This window comes from Elephantulus edwardii, unplaced genomic scaffold (genome assembly GCF_000299155.1).
Source record: "Elephantulus edwardii isolate Elephantulus edwardi_28Jun2011 unplaced genomic scaffold, EleEdw1.0 scaffold00138, whole genome shotgun sequence".
Classification (NCBI taxonomy): domain Eukaryota; kingdom Metazoa; phylum Chordata; class Mammalia; order Macroscelidea; family Macroscelididae; genus Elephantulus; species Elephantulus edwardii.
The window spans coordinates 1119894-1135380 of record NW_006399888.1 but is presented as its reverse complement, the minus strand read 5'-3'; the positions used below and the strand labels follow the sequence as shown (position 1 = coordinate 1135380).

At 56.0% G+C, this 15487-nt stretch overlaps 1 protein-coding gene across 1 annotated transcript in view; it reads left to right on the top strand.

Moving 5' to 3' along the window:
• Nucleotides 1-467: 467 nt before the first annotated feature.
• SIGLEC1 (sialic acid binding Ig-like lectin 1, sialoadhesin) overlaps nucleotides 468-15487 on the top strand; it is a 32799-nt gene continuing 17779 nt past the window's right edge. Inside the window, exons 1-16 of the mRNA XM_006894259.1 lie at nucleotides 468-516; nucleotides 748-1107; nucleotides 1648-1944; nucleotides 2658-2924; nucleotides 3720-3974; nucleotides 5001-5300; nucleotides 7065-7313; nucleotides 8514-8831; nucleotides 9288-9545; nucleotides 9815-10117; nucleotides 11941-12201; nucleotides 12319-12630; nucleotides 13405-13653; nucleotides 13924-14193; nucleotides 14273-14524; nucleotides 14839-15141. Coding sequence (XP_006894321.1) covers nucleotides 468-516; nucleotides 748-1107; nucleotides 1648-1944; nucleotides 2658-2924; nucleotides 3720-3974; nucleotides 5001-5300; nucleotides 7065-7313; nucleotides 8514-8831; nucleotides 9288-9545; nucleotides 9815-10117; nucleotides 11941-12201; nucleotides 12319-12630; nucleotides 13405-13653; nucleotides 13924-14193; nucleotides 14273-14524; nucleotides 14839-15141 — 4303 coding nt within the window. The remainder of the gene's footprint in view (nucleotides 517-747; nucleotides 1108-1647; nucleotides 1945-2657; nucleotides 2925-3719; nucleotides 3975-5000; nucleotides 5301-7064; nucleotides 7314-8513; nucleotides 8832-9287; nucleotides 9546-9814; nucleotides 10118-11940; nucleotides 12202-12318; nucleotides 12631-13404; nucleotides 13654-13923; nucleotides 14194-14272; nucleotides 14525-14838; nucleotides 15142-15487) is intronic.

The window sequence follows — 15487 nt, the reverse complement described above, 5'->3', positions numbered from 1 at the left end:
ATCGTTAAGTCCCATCAGCTCCCACATCTCAGAGAGCAGGTGGCAGGGAGGTGAGCCTCAACTGGGAAGCCATCGCGCTCTATGGGTGTCTTAGTGTCATGCACTGAGCGAGCCTCTCTGGGTTCCAGTTCCTTCCTGCTGGTTTGGAGGTGGTGGTAGAGTCGGCCGGGGACAGCTGCTAATACACCCTGAGACAATTTCCCTGAAAGCAGAAGTTGGGCCACCAACTGTGAGGGTGGGGCAGAGGGGACAGGGGGTACTTTTTGAGGCAAGACACCAAGTGAGGCATTCCCGGGCACTGTGTGCTGGTGACGTGAGCTCCTGGCTCACTGCTATTCTGTCCCACCCAGAGGTCCCTGGGAGCCCTGCCTTCTCTTTGGGTTGACCATCCCAGCACTTGGGGAATACACGGCAGGACCTGAAGCTCTGAAGCTCCTCTACGCATCTTCCAGGCCCCAGTACCTGCTATGGGCCTTCTGCTCCAGCTTCTCCTCCTGGCCTTGCTCTTCCTGCCAGGTAAGCGTCACTGGTTCGCCTCAGGGAACTTGGCTTCCACGGCCAGCCAAGCTGCTGGAGGAAGCCACAGACTGAGTCCTGGAGTTGAGGAGCCTCAGGTTCCAGATGAAACCACCTGCTGAGCTTCTAAGTAGCCCTGGGGCAGTCGCTGTTCTGGGACCCTCCTGGGGCAGATCTTGGGCCCTGTGGTGGTCCCAGACCTGCACCCCACTCCTCCCCATTTGTCCTCAGGCCAGGCCTCCTGGGGCGTCTCCAGCCCTCAGGAGGTACTCGGAGTGAAGGGCTCCTGCCTGGTCATCCCCTGTGTCTTCAATTTCCCCTCTGACGTGACAGTGCCTGGTGGCATCACGGCCATCTGGTACTACGATTACACGGGATCACGGCAGGTGGTGAGCCACTCAGAGAATCCCTCGCTGGTGGAGGGGCGCTTCCGCGGCCGCGCCCAGCTAGTAGGGAGACCCGAGAACAAGGTGTGCAACCTGCTGCTGCAGGACCTGCGGCCCTCAGACTCGGGCACCTTCAACTTCCGCTTCGAGATCAGCGAGGGCAACCGCTGGTCAGATATGCGCGGCACCAAGGTCACAGTGACAGGTGAGGGCAACTGGCTCGGCTACTGTCTGGAGGGGACTTTTGGGCCACTCCTGGGCTGACCACCTACAGCCAGCTCCAATATCAACCTTGGTTCCAGCATCAGCCCCATCCGAGTCCCAGGACCAGCCCCAGCTCCATCCCCATCCCATCCTGACCTTCTTCTCTGTCCCAGGATCAGTTCCAGTCCCGTCTCCGTCTCATCTTTAGCCCCATTCTTGTCCCATATGAGCCCTATTCCTGTCCCAGAGCCAGCTCGGTCCCTATCCTATCCTAAGGCCCGTTCTTGTCCCACGTGAGCCTGATTTCTGTCCCAGGGCCAGCCCCAGTCGCTGCCCCCTCCTACCCTTGCTCCCCGTCCTATTTTTTTGCTTCAGCCCCAACCCTGGTCACCCCTTGCACCCACCCACATGGGGCTCTGGATGGAGAACTGTCTGCCCTTCTTAAAGCCCGGTCCCCCTCCCACCTCAGCTGGGGCTTCCAGGGTAGAGGGTCTTGAGTGTGGGGAAAAGGGGAGATCTGAGCCTCTGTCTCTTTCCTCAGAGGAGCCCCTCATGCCCACCATCACTGCCCCAGCCATGCTGCGTGAGGGCATGGACGTGAACTTCAACTGCTCCACTCCCTACGTGTGCCTGAAAGAGCCTGTCCTCTTGGAGTGGCACGGCCAGGACCCGGCTCACTCCGTCACCACCCCTCTCCAGAGGGTGGAACCCACTGGCATCAGCCACCTGGCGACCCTTCACACGGCACTGTCCTGGCAGGACCACGGCCGGACCTTGCGTTGCCAGGTGTCCATGGCTGGTCGCAAAGCGCAGCAGGAGCTGCACCTCCAAGTGCAGTGTGAGTGTGAGAAATGCATCCTGGCTGGGGAGAGGTTACGCCTCTCTGCGCCCCAGTGGGAACCAGCCCTGTTCCAACTGCCAGAGGAAGACCCTTCCCCTGAGGCCAAGCAGAAGCCCACACTTGGCCCCTTATAATGGTTCCCCTCTAACTCCCACTGACCTTGAAGGGGGAGGATGTGTTCTTCCAGGCCAGACTGGGCAGAAGAGGGTGGCACAGAGGGCCAGGGCATTGGGAGTTCTCTTCTCAGCAGGGGCACCTTGCTGGCCTAGCTGTGGGGAGCTGTGCTGCTACCCTAAGGCCTAGCCTCTGCGTGATTTGGGTCCACCAGTGGCTCCTTAGAAGAAAGATGGGTAATCTCCTTCCAGCTGATTTAGAGCCTCAGAAAACCTGCCGGAGGGTCAGCTATGAGTCCATTCTGACTTGAGTGCATTGAGAGGCGGCCACGATTGTACCTATGGACAAAGCATTTTCATTGTATTTTAAACACACTGAGACTGGGATTGCTTGAGAGCCATAAAGGAAATCTAAAATCTCATCAATAGACACAGCTTTGGGCGTCAACAGGCTGCATCCTAGGATTTAGCCCAGCCTTAGGATGCTCATGGCGACTAAAGTGTCACCAGATATGCAGATGTTTTATGTGGGTGGGTGACCTGGGAAGAGAGACTAAGTCAGAGGCACCCTTTACCTGCTTCCACCCTGCCTTGCAGATGTCCCCCGAGGTGTGGAGATCCTCCTCAGCCCCTCAGACCAGAACATCCTCCAAGGTGACATGGTCACTCTCACGTGCCGGGTGAATAGCAGCTACCCGGAGGTCAGGTCCGTGCTGTGGGTCAAGGATGGGGAGCCACTCACAACCAAAAGTCCTGTGCTGCGGTTGCCCCAAGCAACCTGGGCCGATGCCGGCATCTACACCTGCCAAGTGGAGAATGCAGTGGGCTCCGTCACCTCACCGCCCGTCAGCCTTCATGTTTTCAGTGAGTCCTGGGTGAAGACCAGGGCAGAGAGCAGGGAGGGGTCCAGGCTGTTGGGGCCCAGGGGAGCTGATCAAAGGCCAGTAAGTCCAGGACCTTGTGGGTGCAGCCCACACCCTTCCAGCAAGCCAGGGCACTGGGGACACCAGAGGATTTTGACTCCACAGACAGAAAGTCCATGGGTTTAGTGGCAACCCTGCCTTCCAGTGAGTGGATATTGAGGGGATCCTGGCAACAGGACAAAGATGCGTACAAACCAGGCTCTGCTGCAGTCAGGTGGTATAGACCATGCAGACTCAGGTGGTATAGACTGTACAGGAGCAGGTTCAGGTGGTACAGACCATGTTGACTCAGGTGGTCTAGACCGTGCAGGTTCAAGTGGTATAGACTATACAGACTCAGGTGGCATAGCCTGTGCAGACTCAGGTAGTATATATAGACCGTGTAGGTTCAGGTGGTCTAGACTGTACAGGTTCAGGAGGTATAGGCCATGAGAGTTCAGATAGTGTAGACAGTGCAGATGCAGGTTCAGGCGGTATAGACAGTGCAGGTTCAGGTGGCATTGACCGTGCTGACTCAGGTGATCTAGATCGTGCAGGTATAGGTTCAGGTTGTGTAGACCATGCAGACTCAGGATTCCGGGGAACAAGACAAAGGTGCAGGCAAACCAGGCTCTGCTGCAGAGGCAGGTGGTGTAGGCTGCAACTTCAGGTTGATGGGCTGTGGCCCCGGGAGCTCTGAGGGATTGGCGCTGGAGTTCGTGGGTACCCCCACATCACATTCCCTCTGTCCCCACAGTGGCTGAGATCCAGGTGAGCCCAGCAGGTCCCATCCTGGAGAATCAGACGGTGACACTGACCTGCAGCACACCCACCGGGGCGAGAAGCGAGGTCCAATACAGCTGGTACAAGAATCAGCTGCTGCTGGAGGGTGCCCACGCCAGCACTCTCCAGCTGGGCCCGACCACCGGCACCGACACGGGCTTCTACTTCTGTGAGGTGCAGAACACGCTTGGCACCGAGCGCTCGAGACCTGTCAGCGTGGTGGTCAACTGTGAGTGGTCGGGGAAGGTAGCACTGGGCATTAGCAGAGGCTGGGACTGAGAGGGGTGTCTTTGATGTGGGGTGAGGGCCCCTGGAGGCGGGCTCTGTAATCCAAAGCTGGTTCGAGGCCACCAGCTGCTCCGCAGGAGAAGGATGGGTGATCTCCTCCTGTGCGATTAACTGTCTCTGAAAACCCACCAAAGGGTCAGCTGTGAGTCGGTTCCAACTCTACAGTACACAACAACAATAATAACAACAAGGTTTACATTGGCTAATTTTCATATTACTCAGACAGCTCCGGTGGACTAGTAGTAAAGAGTTGCACTACCAACCCAAAGGCAGACAGTTCAAATCCACCAGCTGCTCCGAGGGAGAAAAATGCTCAATCTCCTCCTATGAGAGTCACAACCTCTCTCTGAAAAGTCCCTGGAGGGTCAGCTATGAGTCAGTTCCTACCCAACTGCAATGAGTTGAATTTCTCGAAGTAGGTTACCAAGTGTGTCTCCCTAGCCTGCCTAGTTGGTCATCCTTTACTGAACTCTGGGCCACCTCGATAGCATTTGAAGTATTGGTGGAAGCTCTTGGCCAGTCTGGAGGAAGCTGAGCTCTCAGCCCCAAACACCTCGCCTCTCTGGGTTGGAGTCATCTTTCCTCATCTTTCTGCCCCTCCCTCTTCACTTTCTTGACATTGAAATTTAAAGAGCACAGAACAGCTGTTCAGCCAAACAGAGTCTGGAGGAAGAGAACAGACCGTGGATATGATGGTTTTGTCTTAATGTAGCGTAACAGGATGCACATGATGTCGATTTGTTCCATCGTTGATAGCGTTCTCTTGGTCCTCCGGTTAAAATTCTGATGGCCACCTCTCTCTTCTCATCTTCTCCTCTTTGAATTGGGCCCCCTGGTACACACTTGCTGGGCTGGGCTGGGAGTGGTTCGCCCAGTATGAGGACTGATACTCAACAGGCACAGAGGTGCTGTTTGGGCCACCCACCCACCCCTGTCCCGGTGACAGCTGGCTCTCATTTCTGCACAGACCCACCCCACACCCCGGACCTGAAAACATTCCTCGAGACGCAGAAGGGGCTGGTGGGCATCCTCCACTGCTCCGTGCTCAGTGAGCCCCTGGCCACCCTGGTGTTGTCCCATGGGAACCTCACCCTGGCCTCCTCCTCCAGCATGGGCGACTACAGCCCACGCTTCCGGGTCTCCTTGGCTCCCAACTCCCTGCGCCTGGAGATTCGAGACCTGGAACCAGCTGACAGTGGGAAGTACACGTGCTCGGCCACCAACTCCCTCGGAAGCTCTTCCTCCAGCCTGGACTTCCACGCCAATGGTGAGTGGTCACAGGAGGGCTGGCCGAGGAAGTCCGAGGAGGGGGCTGCTCTTGACTCTTCCTTCTAGGAGTACAGAGGGCTCGAATGAGGGACTGAACCAGTTGACTGGTACAAATCACATTCAGTACTTGGACTGTGTGTTCATTCCAACCTCAGAGGTTTCTGGAAGCCAAGGCTAAAAGGGAAACAGGATAGACTGTGTTAGTCCATTTCTACCCCCTAAACCTGGAGGGTCCTTCATATTTAGTCCATAGGGTGTTGTGCTGTTAAACAAAAGCCTGGAAGCCAGGTCTCTTGCACCCTGTGTCCACTTCTCAGCACCTTGCTCCTCTGGAGAAAGATGGTCGTTCTCTTCCCGGGTTCACGGCCAGACACCCAGTGGATGGAATCGGAACGGACTCTATCCAGCAAGAATCCATTGTACAAGAAACCCTGGTGTCATAGTCCATAGCATGTTGTACTGCTAATGAAAGGTCAGCGGTTCAAATCCACTAGCTGCTCTTCAGGAGGAAAATGAGCAGTCCTCTCCTCTTAAAATGTAAGGCCTCAGACAGCTGACGGAGGGGTCGCTCGAAAGCATCGAGGATGTTCATTCTTAGCTCGTGTTTCTCCCTCTGTGATCCGTGGTGGGCATCACTAACTCATCCAAGCAGGTTTTCATTTTTTAAAAAAATATATAAAAAAATTATGGGAAAGTGTGTATGCATATATAACACTTGTATCTTTGTATAGGAATGTATATAATGTATGCTTATCATTTTAACCTTTCTTCCCTTTTTTATTATGAATTTTAATGAACATTTATAGAGACTTTGGATTTCCATTTATTCCTTGGCGCATTTTTCTCCTTGACCCCCCCCCCCCCGCCCAGTTCGCTCTTCTCTTTGAAAAGTAAAAGAAAAATTCTTTCATCCTCCAGCGACATTACATTCAGTGTTGTATAATCATCACTCCTATTTATTTTCTTTCCATCCAAACAGATATCTCACCCTCGTTAAACAACAGTACCCCCCTCCCCTCAACACTCAATCCTTGTTGACTTCTAATCTGCTTCCTGTCTCTGCATTTGCCTGCTCTAAGCATTGAATGTAGATTGGATCATATCCAATCTGTCCTTGCGTGTCTGGCCTCTTACATTCTGTAAATTGTTGTCCTGGTTGAACTTGTTGCATCACAATGTCATCTCTTTCTGTGGCTGAAAAATATTCTGTTGTAGAGCGTATTTTGTTTATCTACCTAGCAGCACCTCTCGTCTGTCCACTTATCTGTTAATGGACACTTGGGTCGTTGTCACCTCTTGGCTTTGTGTGCACAGAGCCTACCTGAGTTCATGTGTTCAGTCCTTCTGGTTCACACCTAGCAATAGGATCACTGGGTTGGATGCTAGCCCTGTGTTTAACTTTTTGAGGAACCACCAAGCTTTTTCACGGCAGCTGCGCTGTCTCATAGTCCCACTTTTTGATTGAGATTTCTAATTTCTCCATGTTCTGAAGTCAGATTTTTGACATGAGCGTAGTTTCTTGTTCTGGACCCTTAACCACATTGTGGCCACCTGCTACCAACAGATCCGAACTGATTTTCCAAGTCAACCCTTCCTGATGGATTGGAAATACACCGAGACCCTGCAGTCATGTGGGGAGCAGAGGAGCTGAGAAGGGGGTGAATTTCTGTCCCAGGCGGCAGGGCCTCACACTTGCAGGAGGACTGAGCAGAGGGGTGCACCCTCACAGTCCCCTCCCCTCTCTCCCTGCCCCCCCCCCCAGCTGCTCGTCTCTTCATCAGCCCGGCAGCAGAGGTGGTGGAAGGGCAGGCGGTGACGCTGACCTGTCGGACTGGCCTGAGCGCTGACGCCCGCGTCTCCTGGTACCGTAACGGAGCTCTGCTTCTTCAGGGCCCCAGCAGCCTCCTGCTCCCCGCGGCCTCCAGTTCCGACTCTGGCTCCTACTACTGCCGGGCCCAGGACGGCCACCAAGCCAGCGGGCCCTCGTCACCTGCTGCCCTCACTGTTCTCTGTGAGCTGCTGGTCTTGGGGAGGGTCCCCCTCCCCCTCCCAGGGACCTACCAGCCAGTGCTGACTCCTTTAGGCCCCTGACCCTGTCCTAGACCAGGAGAGGGTTCATAGGCCTGAGCGCCACCGACCTCACTACCTAGGGCTAAAGTCTAGGGTACAGGCTAGATGGGATTTCCTCTTCTCTCCCCCAGCTCACTATCCACTCCCAGCCTCTTTAGGGGCCCCTGCTTCTAGGCCTAGTGGTTACGGAGTTGTGCTGCCAACCCAAAGGCATGAGGTTCAGATTCACCAGCTGCTCCATGGGAGAAGGATGGGCCATCTCCTCCCATGCAATTAACCACCTTTGAAAACCCGCTGGAGGGTCAGCTGTGAGTTGGTTCTGACGAGAGCAGACAACCACAGCCCCTAGCCTCAAATCCACCGTGGGCTCTGTATCCAAGCTTTCTCCTCCTGGGCTGCGTCCTGGGACAAACACCCCTATATATGTGCACACGTCCCAAAGGCTGTGTCCCCATGGCTTCCACAGAGACCAAAGCAGAGGGGGCCACATGAGGAAAGCTCCCCTCTCCAGACATCTTGTCAAGGGTTGGTGGGCCGGATTAGCCTAAGGGGCTGACCAATGTCAGGGTGCACTTCCACCCAGAAAGCCTCTCCTGAGGTGTGGGTGACAGAGGGGACAATTAGGGAAAAGCACCACCTCTCCAGGGTTTCCCCGTCTGCATGGGATCATGTGGGAGTCCTGGCTGATGGGTCCCTCTGGATCACCTGTCTCCAACAGCTTCTAGAAAGAGGGCATGGTAGGCATTATCTGAGTTTGCTGGGAGCTAACTTGGAGATCAGAGACAAGAGGCAGAATAAATCTTGGGGAGGGGAGCTCCATGACAAAGCAGGGGTGTATACAGACACCTGAGAGCAAGATCCAGGAATTACCATGTGAGCATGTCGTTTGCTAATCCAGTAACACCTCTGTTCCAGTCAGCAAATGGTGCTCCTTCCTCTGGGAAGACTGAATCCCACGCACAGTTTAATGCAGGAAGCATGGGCTGAGCTCTCTTCATCCTTGTCTGGCTGGCCTTGGGCAGTGCGCAGCCTGTACAGCTGACTATGGCTGCCCTGGACTTTGTCCAATGTGTTCTGGAAACAGCCTACCGGAGACCTTGGCATCACGTAGCATAAACACCTATGTTGTTCTTTCCTGCAGATGCCCCACGCAAGCCCATTCTCACCACCCGGCTAGACCCCGGTACCTCCGGAACCGGGACTGGACGCCACGGTGTGCTTGTGTGCCGAGTGGACAGCGACCCTCCGGCCCAGCTGCGGCTGCTCCATCGGGACCACTTAGTGGCCTCTTCTCTGCCCTTGGATGGGACCCTCTCCCAGCGCATAAAGGTCACGAGAGCCCCCAACTTGCTGAGTGTAGAGATTGCAGAGCCAGTGCTGGAGGACGAGGGCAAGTACCTGTGTGTGGCCAGCAACACACTGGGCAACGTCTCCACCTCGGGGACCTTCAACGGCCAAGGTGAGTCAGACAGGGAGCGGGCATCAGGATGCCAGCAGTCCACACTTGGGGCTCAGGCCTCTGCAGCCCCCTTCCCTGGAAGGTCTGATTGGTCAAAACCACTTCTGTCCAGCAGTAGGAAAAAGAAAACTGCCCAGTGAGGAATCTTATTGTTCCTCCATACTGTGGCAGGCCAAAGCTGTCGCCTATTCAGAGCCAGGGGCTCTCTCTTGTCCCCACCCCCCCACTGGCCTCAGTGGCCAGTGCTCACACTCTTCCCTAGGACTTGCTTCTCGTAGGCTCCCTGGTCATACATGGGATCCCAGCCCCCACCCCCAGGGCTCTCACCATGATCCCTGGCTCTGTGGGTGCCCCGAGGGTCTCCTCTCCACTATCTTTACCCAGAGGGTCTGGGCAGATCTGGAGGTTGGCTGGCCCTGGCCCTGCCTCACGTGACACTGTGTTGCTGTGCTCCAGCTACTGTCCTGGTCATCTCGCCCTCGGACACGCTGCGGGAGGGCTCAGCAGCCAACCTGACTTGTAGCGTGAGCAGAGAGGCCGCTGGAAGCCCTGCCAACTTCTCCTGGTTCCGGGATGGAGTGCTATGGACCCAGGGTCCACTGGAGACTGTGAGCCTGATGCCCGTGGCCCGGACCGATGCTGCCCGCTACACCTGCTGCATCCTCACCGGGGCCGAGGCCCACCTCTCTGCTCCTGTGGTCCTGAGCGTAGTCTGTGGGTGACCAGCTAGGGCGGAGTTGGGGACTTGGAGGATTGACGGGGTGGCCTGAGGGAGGGGGAGGAACTGGATTGGGGTTGGGACAGGGTGGGTCTGGAGTGTGTGTGTCTGTCTGTGTCTGTGTGTGTGTGTCTGTATCTGTCTGTGTGTCTGTGAGTGTGTGTGTGTGTGTGACATTGTGTGTGTGTGTGTGTGTGACATTGTGTGAGAGTTGGATCATGGTCAGTGGGGTTGAGAGTGGCCTGCGCTCTCCCTATTCCCACAGATCCCCCGGACCCTCCAAAGCTCTCAGCCCTCCTGGACGTGGGCCAGGGCCATGTGGCTGTGTTCATGTGCACAGTGGACAGCCGCCCCCCAGCCCAGCTGGCCCTATTCCATGGAGAACACCTCCTGGCTACTAGCCCAGGGTCCCAGCTCCCACTCCATGGCCGGCTCCAGGCCAAGTCCACGGCCAACTCCCTGCAGCTGGAGATCAGAGAACTGGGCCTGGAAGACTCTGGCAGCTACCACTGTGAGGCCACAAACAATTATGGATCAGTCAACACCTCACTCTTCTTCCAGGTCCGAGGTAAGTGTCAGTGTTCTCAAGATGCTACAGCCTCTGTTGCCCTGAGGACCACTCGGGCTGGGCTTTCAGCTGGGTGGTGTGGATTTTGTGCAGAAATCGTACTTTCAGCCCTGGTCAGGACATGGTTTCCATTGTCCTAGGATACATATTTTCACTTGCAATAACTGTAGCGGCCACTGAGAGGCAGTAGCAATTGCCCCAGATGGCTTGAGTTTTTACTTTCTGACAGATATTCGTTATTACTTTCTGATAGATAACTTCTATTTATAATCATATAATTTGTTAATACTAAATTCACATATGAAACCACATATGTCTGCATACATTATACTAACACACATATCCACAAAATCTTCTATAAAAATCTTCCCTAACCAAATCAGCAGGTGGCCTAGAGATAAGACGTTGCACTGCCAACTCTAAGGTGCATGGTTCGAATCCATCAGCTGTTTCACTGGGGAGAGATGGACAATCTCCTTCCGTATGATTTTTCGCTTCCAAAAACCTGTTGGAGGGTCAGCCAAGAGTTGATTCTGATTTGATGGCACATAACAACAATAACAACAACAAGCAAAAAAAAAAAGAAAAAAAAGCTAATAACTGCAGTAAAAAAAGCAAAGAAAGTGCATGTTTTCCCTTCCGCCATGATAAAGGGCATGGAATTGCACACTTTCTCTCCCACCTTGACCAAGAGCCTCAACTTTGTACATTTATTTTGGGCTTTGCCCTGTCCTTGACCCGGTGTATCTTTTCTTATTTATTGTATTCCTTTCCTCGGCAGAGAAAGTGAGGGTAAGTGAGTCTCAGGAGTTTGCTCATTACCAGGTGACTGACTAGCAGGGGGTCACTGCTGGCTCTGGACAGACCAGCTCTTTCCTCAGGCACAGCCCGCTGCTCCTCCACCTCCCCTGCCCCCTGCTTTGGACCCTGGGACTGTAAGGTGTCCTTTGCCTGGTCAGCACAAAGGGCCAGAGAGAAGCCAAGATCCCAAACTTCTCTGCTCTTCTTCCAAGCCCTCGGTCACCATACTGAGTCTCTGTTACGACCAAGACATGAGGTCCTTGTAGTTGGGTGCCATCAAATTGAGTACAAGTCATAGCAGCCCTGTGAGCAACGGGTCTGAACCCTGCCCTGTCCTGTGCCACCCTCATCGTCTCTGAGACACGTGAGCTCATCGCTGCAGTCACTGTGTCAATCCATCTCATTGAGGGTCTTCCTCTCCTTCGCTGACCTTCCACCTTTCCAAGAATGATGCCCTTCTCCAAGGAATTGCCCCTCCTAGTAACATGCCCAAAGTATAGGAGGTGAAGCTTTGCTGTCCCTGCCTCCAAGGAGCACTCTGGCCGTACATTTTCCAGGACACAGCTGTTTGTTCTTTGGGCAGTCTATGGGATAGACAGTGTTCTTCTCCGACACTACAACTCAAAGGCATCAATTCTTCTGATCCTTGGCATGACCTAAATCCCTCTGTTGCTGCTTTGTGGGCTGAAACATTTGCAGGTGCTCTGCCTGGCACCAGGTCACAGGGTACACAAGCTGGGCTTCTGACCCACATCAGACACGATCAGATTGGTAGAGCAAAACTGTAGCTCGAGGTGGTGGGTGGTAAAAGCCAGGACAGAACCAGGGCCATGGAGTTGGAAGCTAGAGCGATGGAAGTACAGAGCTGGTGGGCTCGTGTTGGAGGTTTAGGGGCAGATGTGTGGGGTTCCAGGGCAAACCTTCTTCCAGGGCTGGGATCCTGCAGCTCACACGCACGTACATACAGTCCCAGAAGCAGGAGGTACCCAGAGCCCCCATCTGCTCTTATTTTCTCCCCGCAGGAGCCTGGGTCCAGGTGTCACCATCACCTGAGGTCCGGGAGGGTGAGGAGGTGGTTCTGAGCTGCCAGGTACCCACGGGGGTCCCAGAAGGGACCTCATACCACTGGTATCGGAATGGCCAGCTGCTCCAGGAGCCGACGTCAGCCAGGCTGCACTTTGCAGCAATTGCTGTAAAGCAGGCTGGAGCCTATCACTGCCAGGCCCAGGCCCCGGGCTCAGCCACCACCAGCCTGGCCGCCCCCGTCAACCTCCACGTGTCCTGTAAGAAGTTGCACCTTGTCCACGTGGGGGTGGGCTTGCCCTTGCTCTGGGGCTCTAACCCCAGGGAGCACCCCAGGTGAAGGACCCCAGGCCCTGACTGCTCCTCTCCCTGTGCAGACGCACCTCGCCAGGCCACACTCACAACACTGATGGACACGGGGCCCAGGCGGCTGGGCCTCCTCCTGTGCCATGTGGACAGTGACCCTGTGGCCCGGCTGCAGCTGCGCCATGGGGACCAGCTTGTGGCTTCCACCTCACAGGGTTTGGGGGAACTTGCGGGCAGTTCTCCCCGGCTACAGGTGACTGTGGCACCCAATGCCTTGCGCCTGGAGATCCAGGGTGCAGAACTGGAGGATGAGGGGGTCTACACCTGTGACGCCGTCAACACGCTGGGTCGGACTTCAACCTCGACCACCTTTGATGCCCAGGGTCAGTATGTGCGTAGGCGGTGTGCAGGTGGCTCTTTGAGAGGAGGTGAGGGAAGGTGCCAGGTGACCAGGGTAAAGGAGTGAGGGCCGAGCACAAAGACAGTTCTGTTCCCTCCATTCTCCACACAGCAGTTTCTAGATTTGCAGAATCCTGACTGCCCAGGGGGCACTGGTGGCCTCGTGGTAAGGAGCTGCACTGCCAGCCTGCAGGCAGTTCAAATCCACCAGCTGCTCTGAGGGAGGGGGATTGGTGATCTCCTCTCAGGAGATGAGATTTACAGTTTCTGAAAACCTGTTGGAGAATCAGCTGTGAGTCAGTTCCAACTCGATGGCACACAACAACAACAAGGCTGCCCAGTGGATAAAACCAATCTGAGGGACTGATCCAGGGGAAACAGGATGGGTTGGGGAGCTGTGTCTTCCCTCTGATCACAACCAGCACAGGGCGCACGGCACCCCAGACCTCTCCAAGCTGTATTGGGAACCTCCTAAGAAATGATATATTGTCTCGTACACCTGACCTTTGAGCCCTATTTACAAGTGGGCCTCTCAGGGTCGCAGAGGCCAGGGACCAGGTTGTTCCTCCAAGGGTCACAGAACCCACGCACCACGGTGTTCTCCCTAACACAGATCCCAGGGACCGGGGTGTTCCCCCTGAGGGTCACAGAAGCCAAGGACAAGAGTCTTCTTCTGCAGCAGGGTCTGCTGTCATTCAGGCTGCCAAGTGGCCGCCCTACACATCTAACTGGTGTGCCCACTCTCTTGCCCCCTCCAGCTGTGAGTGTGCAGGTGTGGCCTGAGGCCACGGTGCACGAGGGGCAGCCTGTGAACCTCACCTGCCTGGTATGGACACACCTGACCCAGCTCACCTACACCTGGTACCAGAATGGGCAGCAGCGCCCTGGTGCCCGTTCCATCCTCCTGCCCAATGTCACGGTCACAGATGCTGCCTCCTACCGCTGTGGCGTGGAGACCCCTGGCCAGGCACTCCGCCTCTCCCGGCCCATCTCCTTGGACGTTCTCTGTGAGTCTGTCGCCTGCAGGGTGGGGTTGGGAGAGGGGATGACATCTCCCTGGACTGTCCTCAGCAGCCCACAGGAAGAGGATGTGGACAGGTCCACTGTGTCCAGCCTGGGCACTCAGTGCCCTGTCTAGCTGGGAGTGGGGGGCAATGAGGAGAGATACTTTCTGGGGCTGAGGGGCCTTGTGGTGGGCAGTGGTGTCCTCCTGGGCTTGGCCATCTCTTGCAAGCTGGCCCCTTCACTCTTCCTTTGCACATTTTGTGTCCTTCCAGATGCACCCCGTGGACTGCGCCTCACCTACCTCCTGGAGAGCCACAGAGGGCAGCTGGCCCTGCTCCTGTGCACGGTGGACAGTCAGCCGCCTGCCCAGCTGGCCCTCAGCCATGCCGGTCGTATCCTGGCCTCTTCGACCACAGCCTCCACCCCCAACACCCTGCGCCTGGAGCTGCTAGACCCTCGGCCCAGTGATGAGGGTCTCTACAGCTGTTCTGCCCGCAGCCCTCTGGGCCAGGCAAACACCTCCCTGGAGCTGCGGTTGGAGGGTGAGCCAGGTCAGGCCAAGACCCTGGGTGGGGACCGGCTGTGGCTGGGCCAGCTGACCCCTGGTCTCCTTGGAAACAGGGGTGCGGGTGACCCTGGCTCCAACGGCCTCTGTACCTGAGGGCACCTCCGTGACAGTGACCTGTGATGATCCCGCTGCTCGCCCACCAACCCTCTATGTCTGGTTCCACAATGGACGCTGGCTGCAGGAGGGACCAGCCACTTCCCTGGCGTTCCCGGTGGCTACTCGGGCCCATGCGGGCTCCTACTCCTGCCAGGCCCAGGATGTCCAGGGCACACGCAGTTCCCGGCCCACTGCTCTGCGAGTCCTCTGTGAGGAGGGCATGTGGGTGGGGTGTTCAGGGCAGGTGGATGATGCCTCTAGGTCCTGGTGGGGGGCGCAAGTCTGCAGTAGGCTCCAGAGTGATCACCCGGGGAAACGACATAGATGAGGGATCCCCAGGGCCTTTGGTGGGATGGAGCAGGTGGCTTCTGTTTGGAGGAACCTGTTCACAGCAGGCCTGAGAAGGCACCACATTTGGGGGTGACCGCTGGTCCAGTGGCTTCAGGCATATGAGCTGTGGCAGGGCTCCGCTGTGTAATCGAGGGGTACCAGGAAGATCCCAACCATGACCCATTCTCTCCAGATGCCCCCCGCAATGCCATCTTGTCTTTTACCCGGGACTCTCGGACCAGCCCTTCGACCCTGGTGCAATGCACTGTGGACAGCGAGCCGCCTGCCGAGCTGGCCCTGTCGCACGGTGACCACGTGATTGCTACCAGCCAGGGAGCCCATGGCTCTGCATCAGGGACAGGATCTGTCCAGGTGGCCCGCAATGCCCTGCGAGTACCAGTACAAGACGTGGCAGCAGGGGATGGGAACACCTATGTTTGTGCAGCCAGGAACCCCCTGGGCTCGGTCAGCACCTCTGGGCAGCTGCGGGCCGAAGGTGAGAGGACAGTGGGGGGCGGGGCTGGGCCGTAGGGTCTGGAGTCCATGGGAGGGGACAGATGGCCACTAGAGAGAGAAGAGACCCCCTGCCTTGGTGTACCTGATGTGGGGAAGGAGGGTCTGCTCTCTGAGAGGGAAGGTGCAGTCCACCTTCATGCTGTGAGGGTGAGGGAGAGTATCAGTGACCAAAGGGACCCTGTGAGGAGGAGAGGCCAGGCCTGGGCTGGACAGAGGGAGACACAGTCCACCTCCAGAGATCCACATCTGAGGGAAGAGGCGCCATGCCATTCTTTTTTTTTTTTAAATTTAGTTTATTTTTCATTTCAATGAACATCTACAGAGAT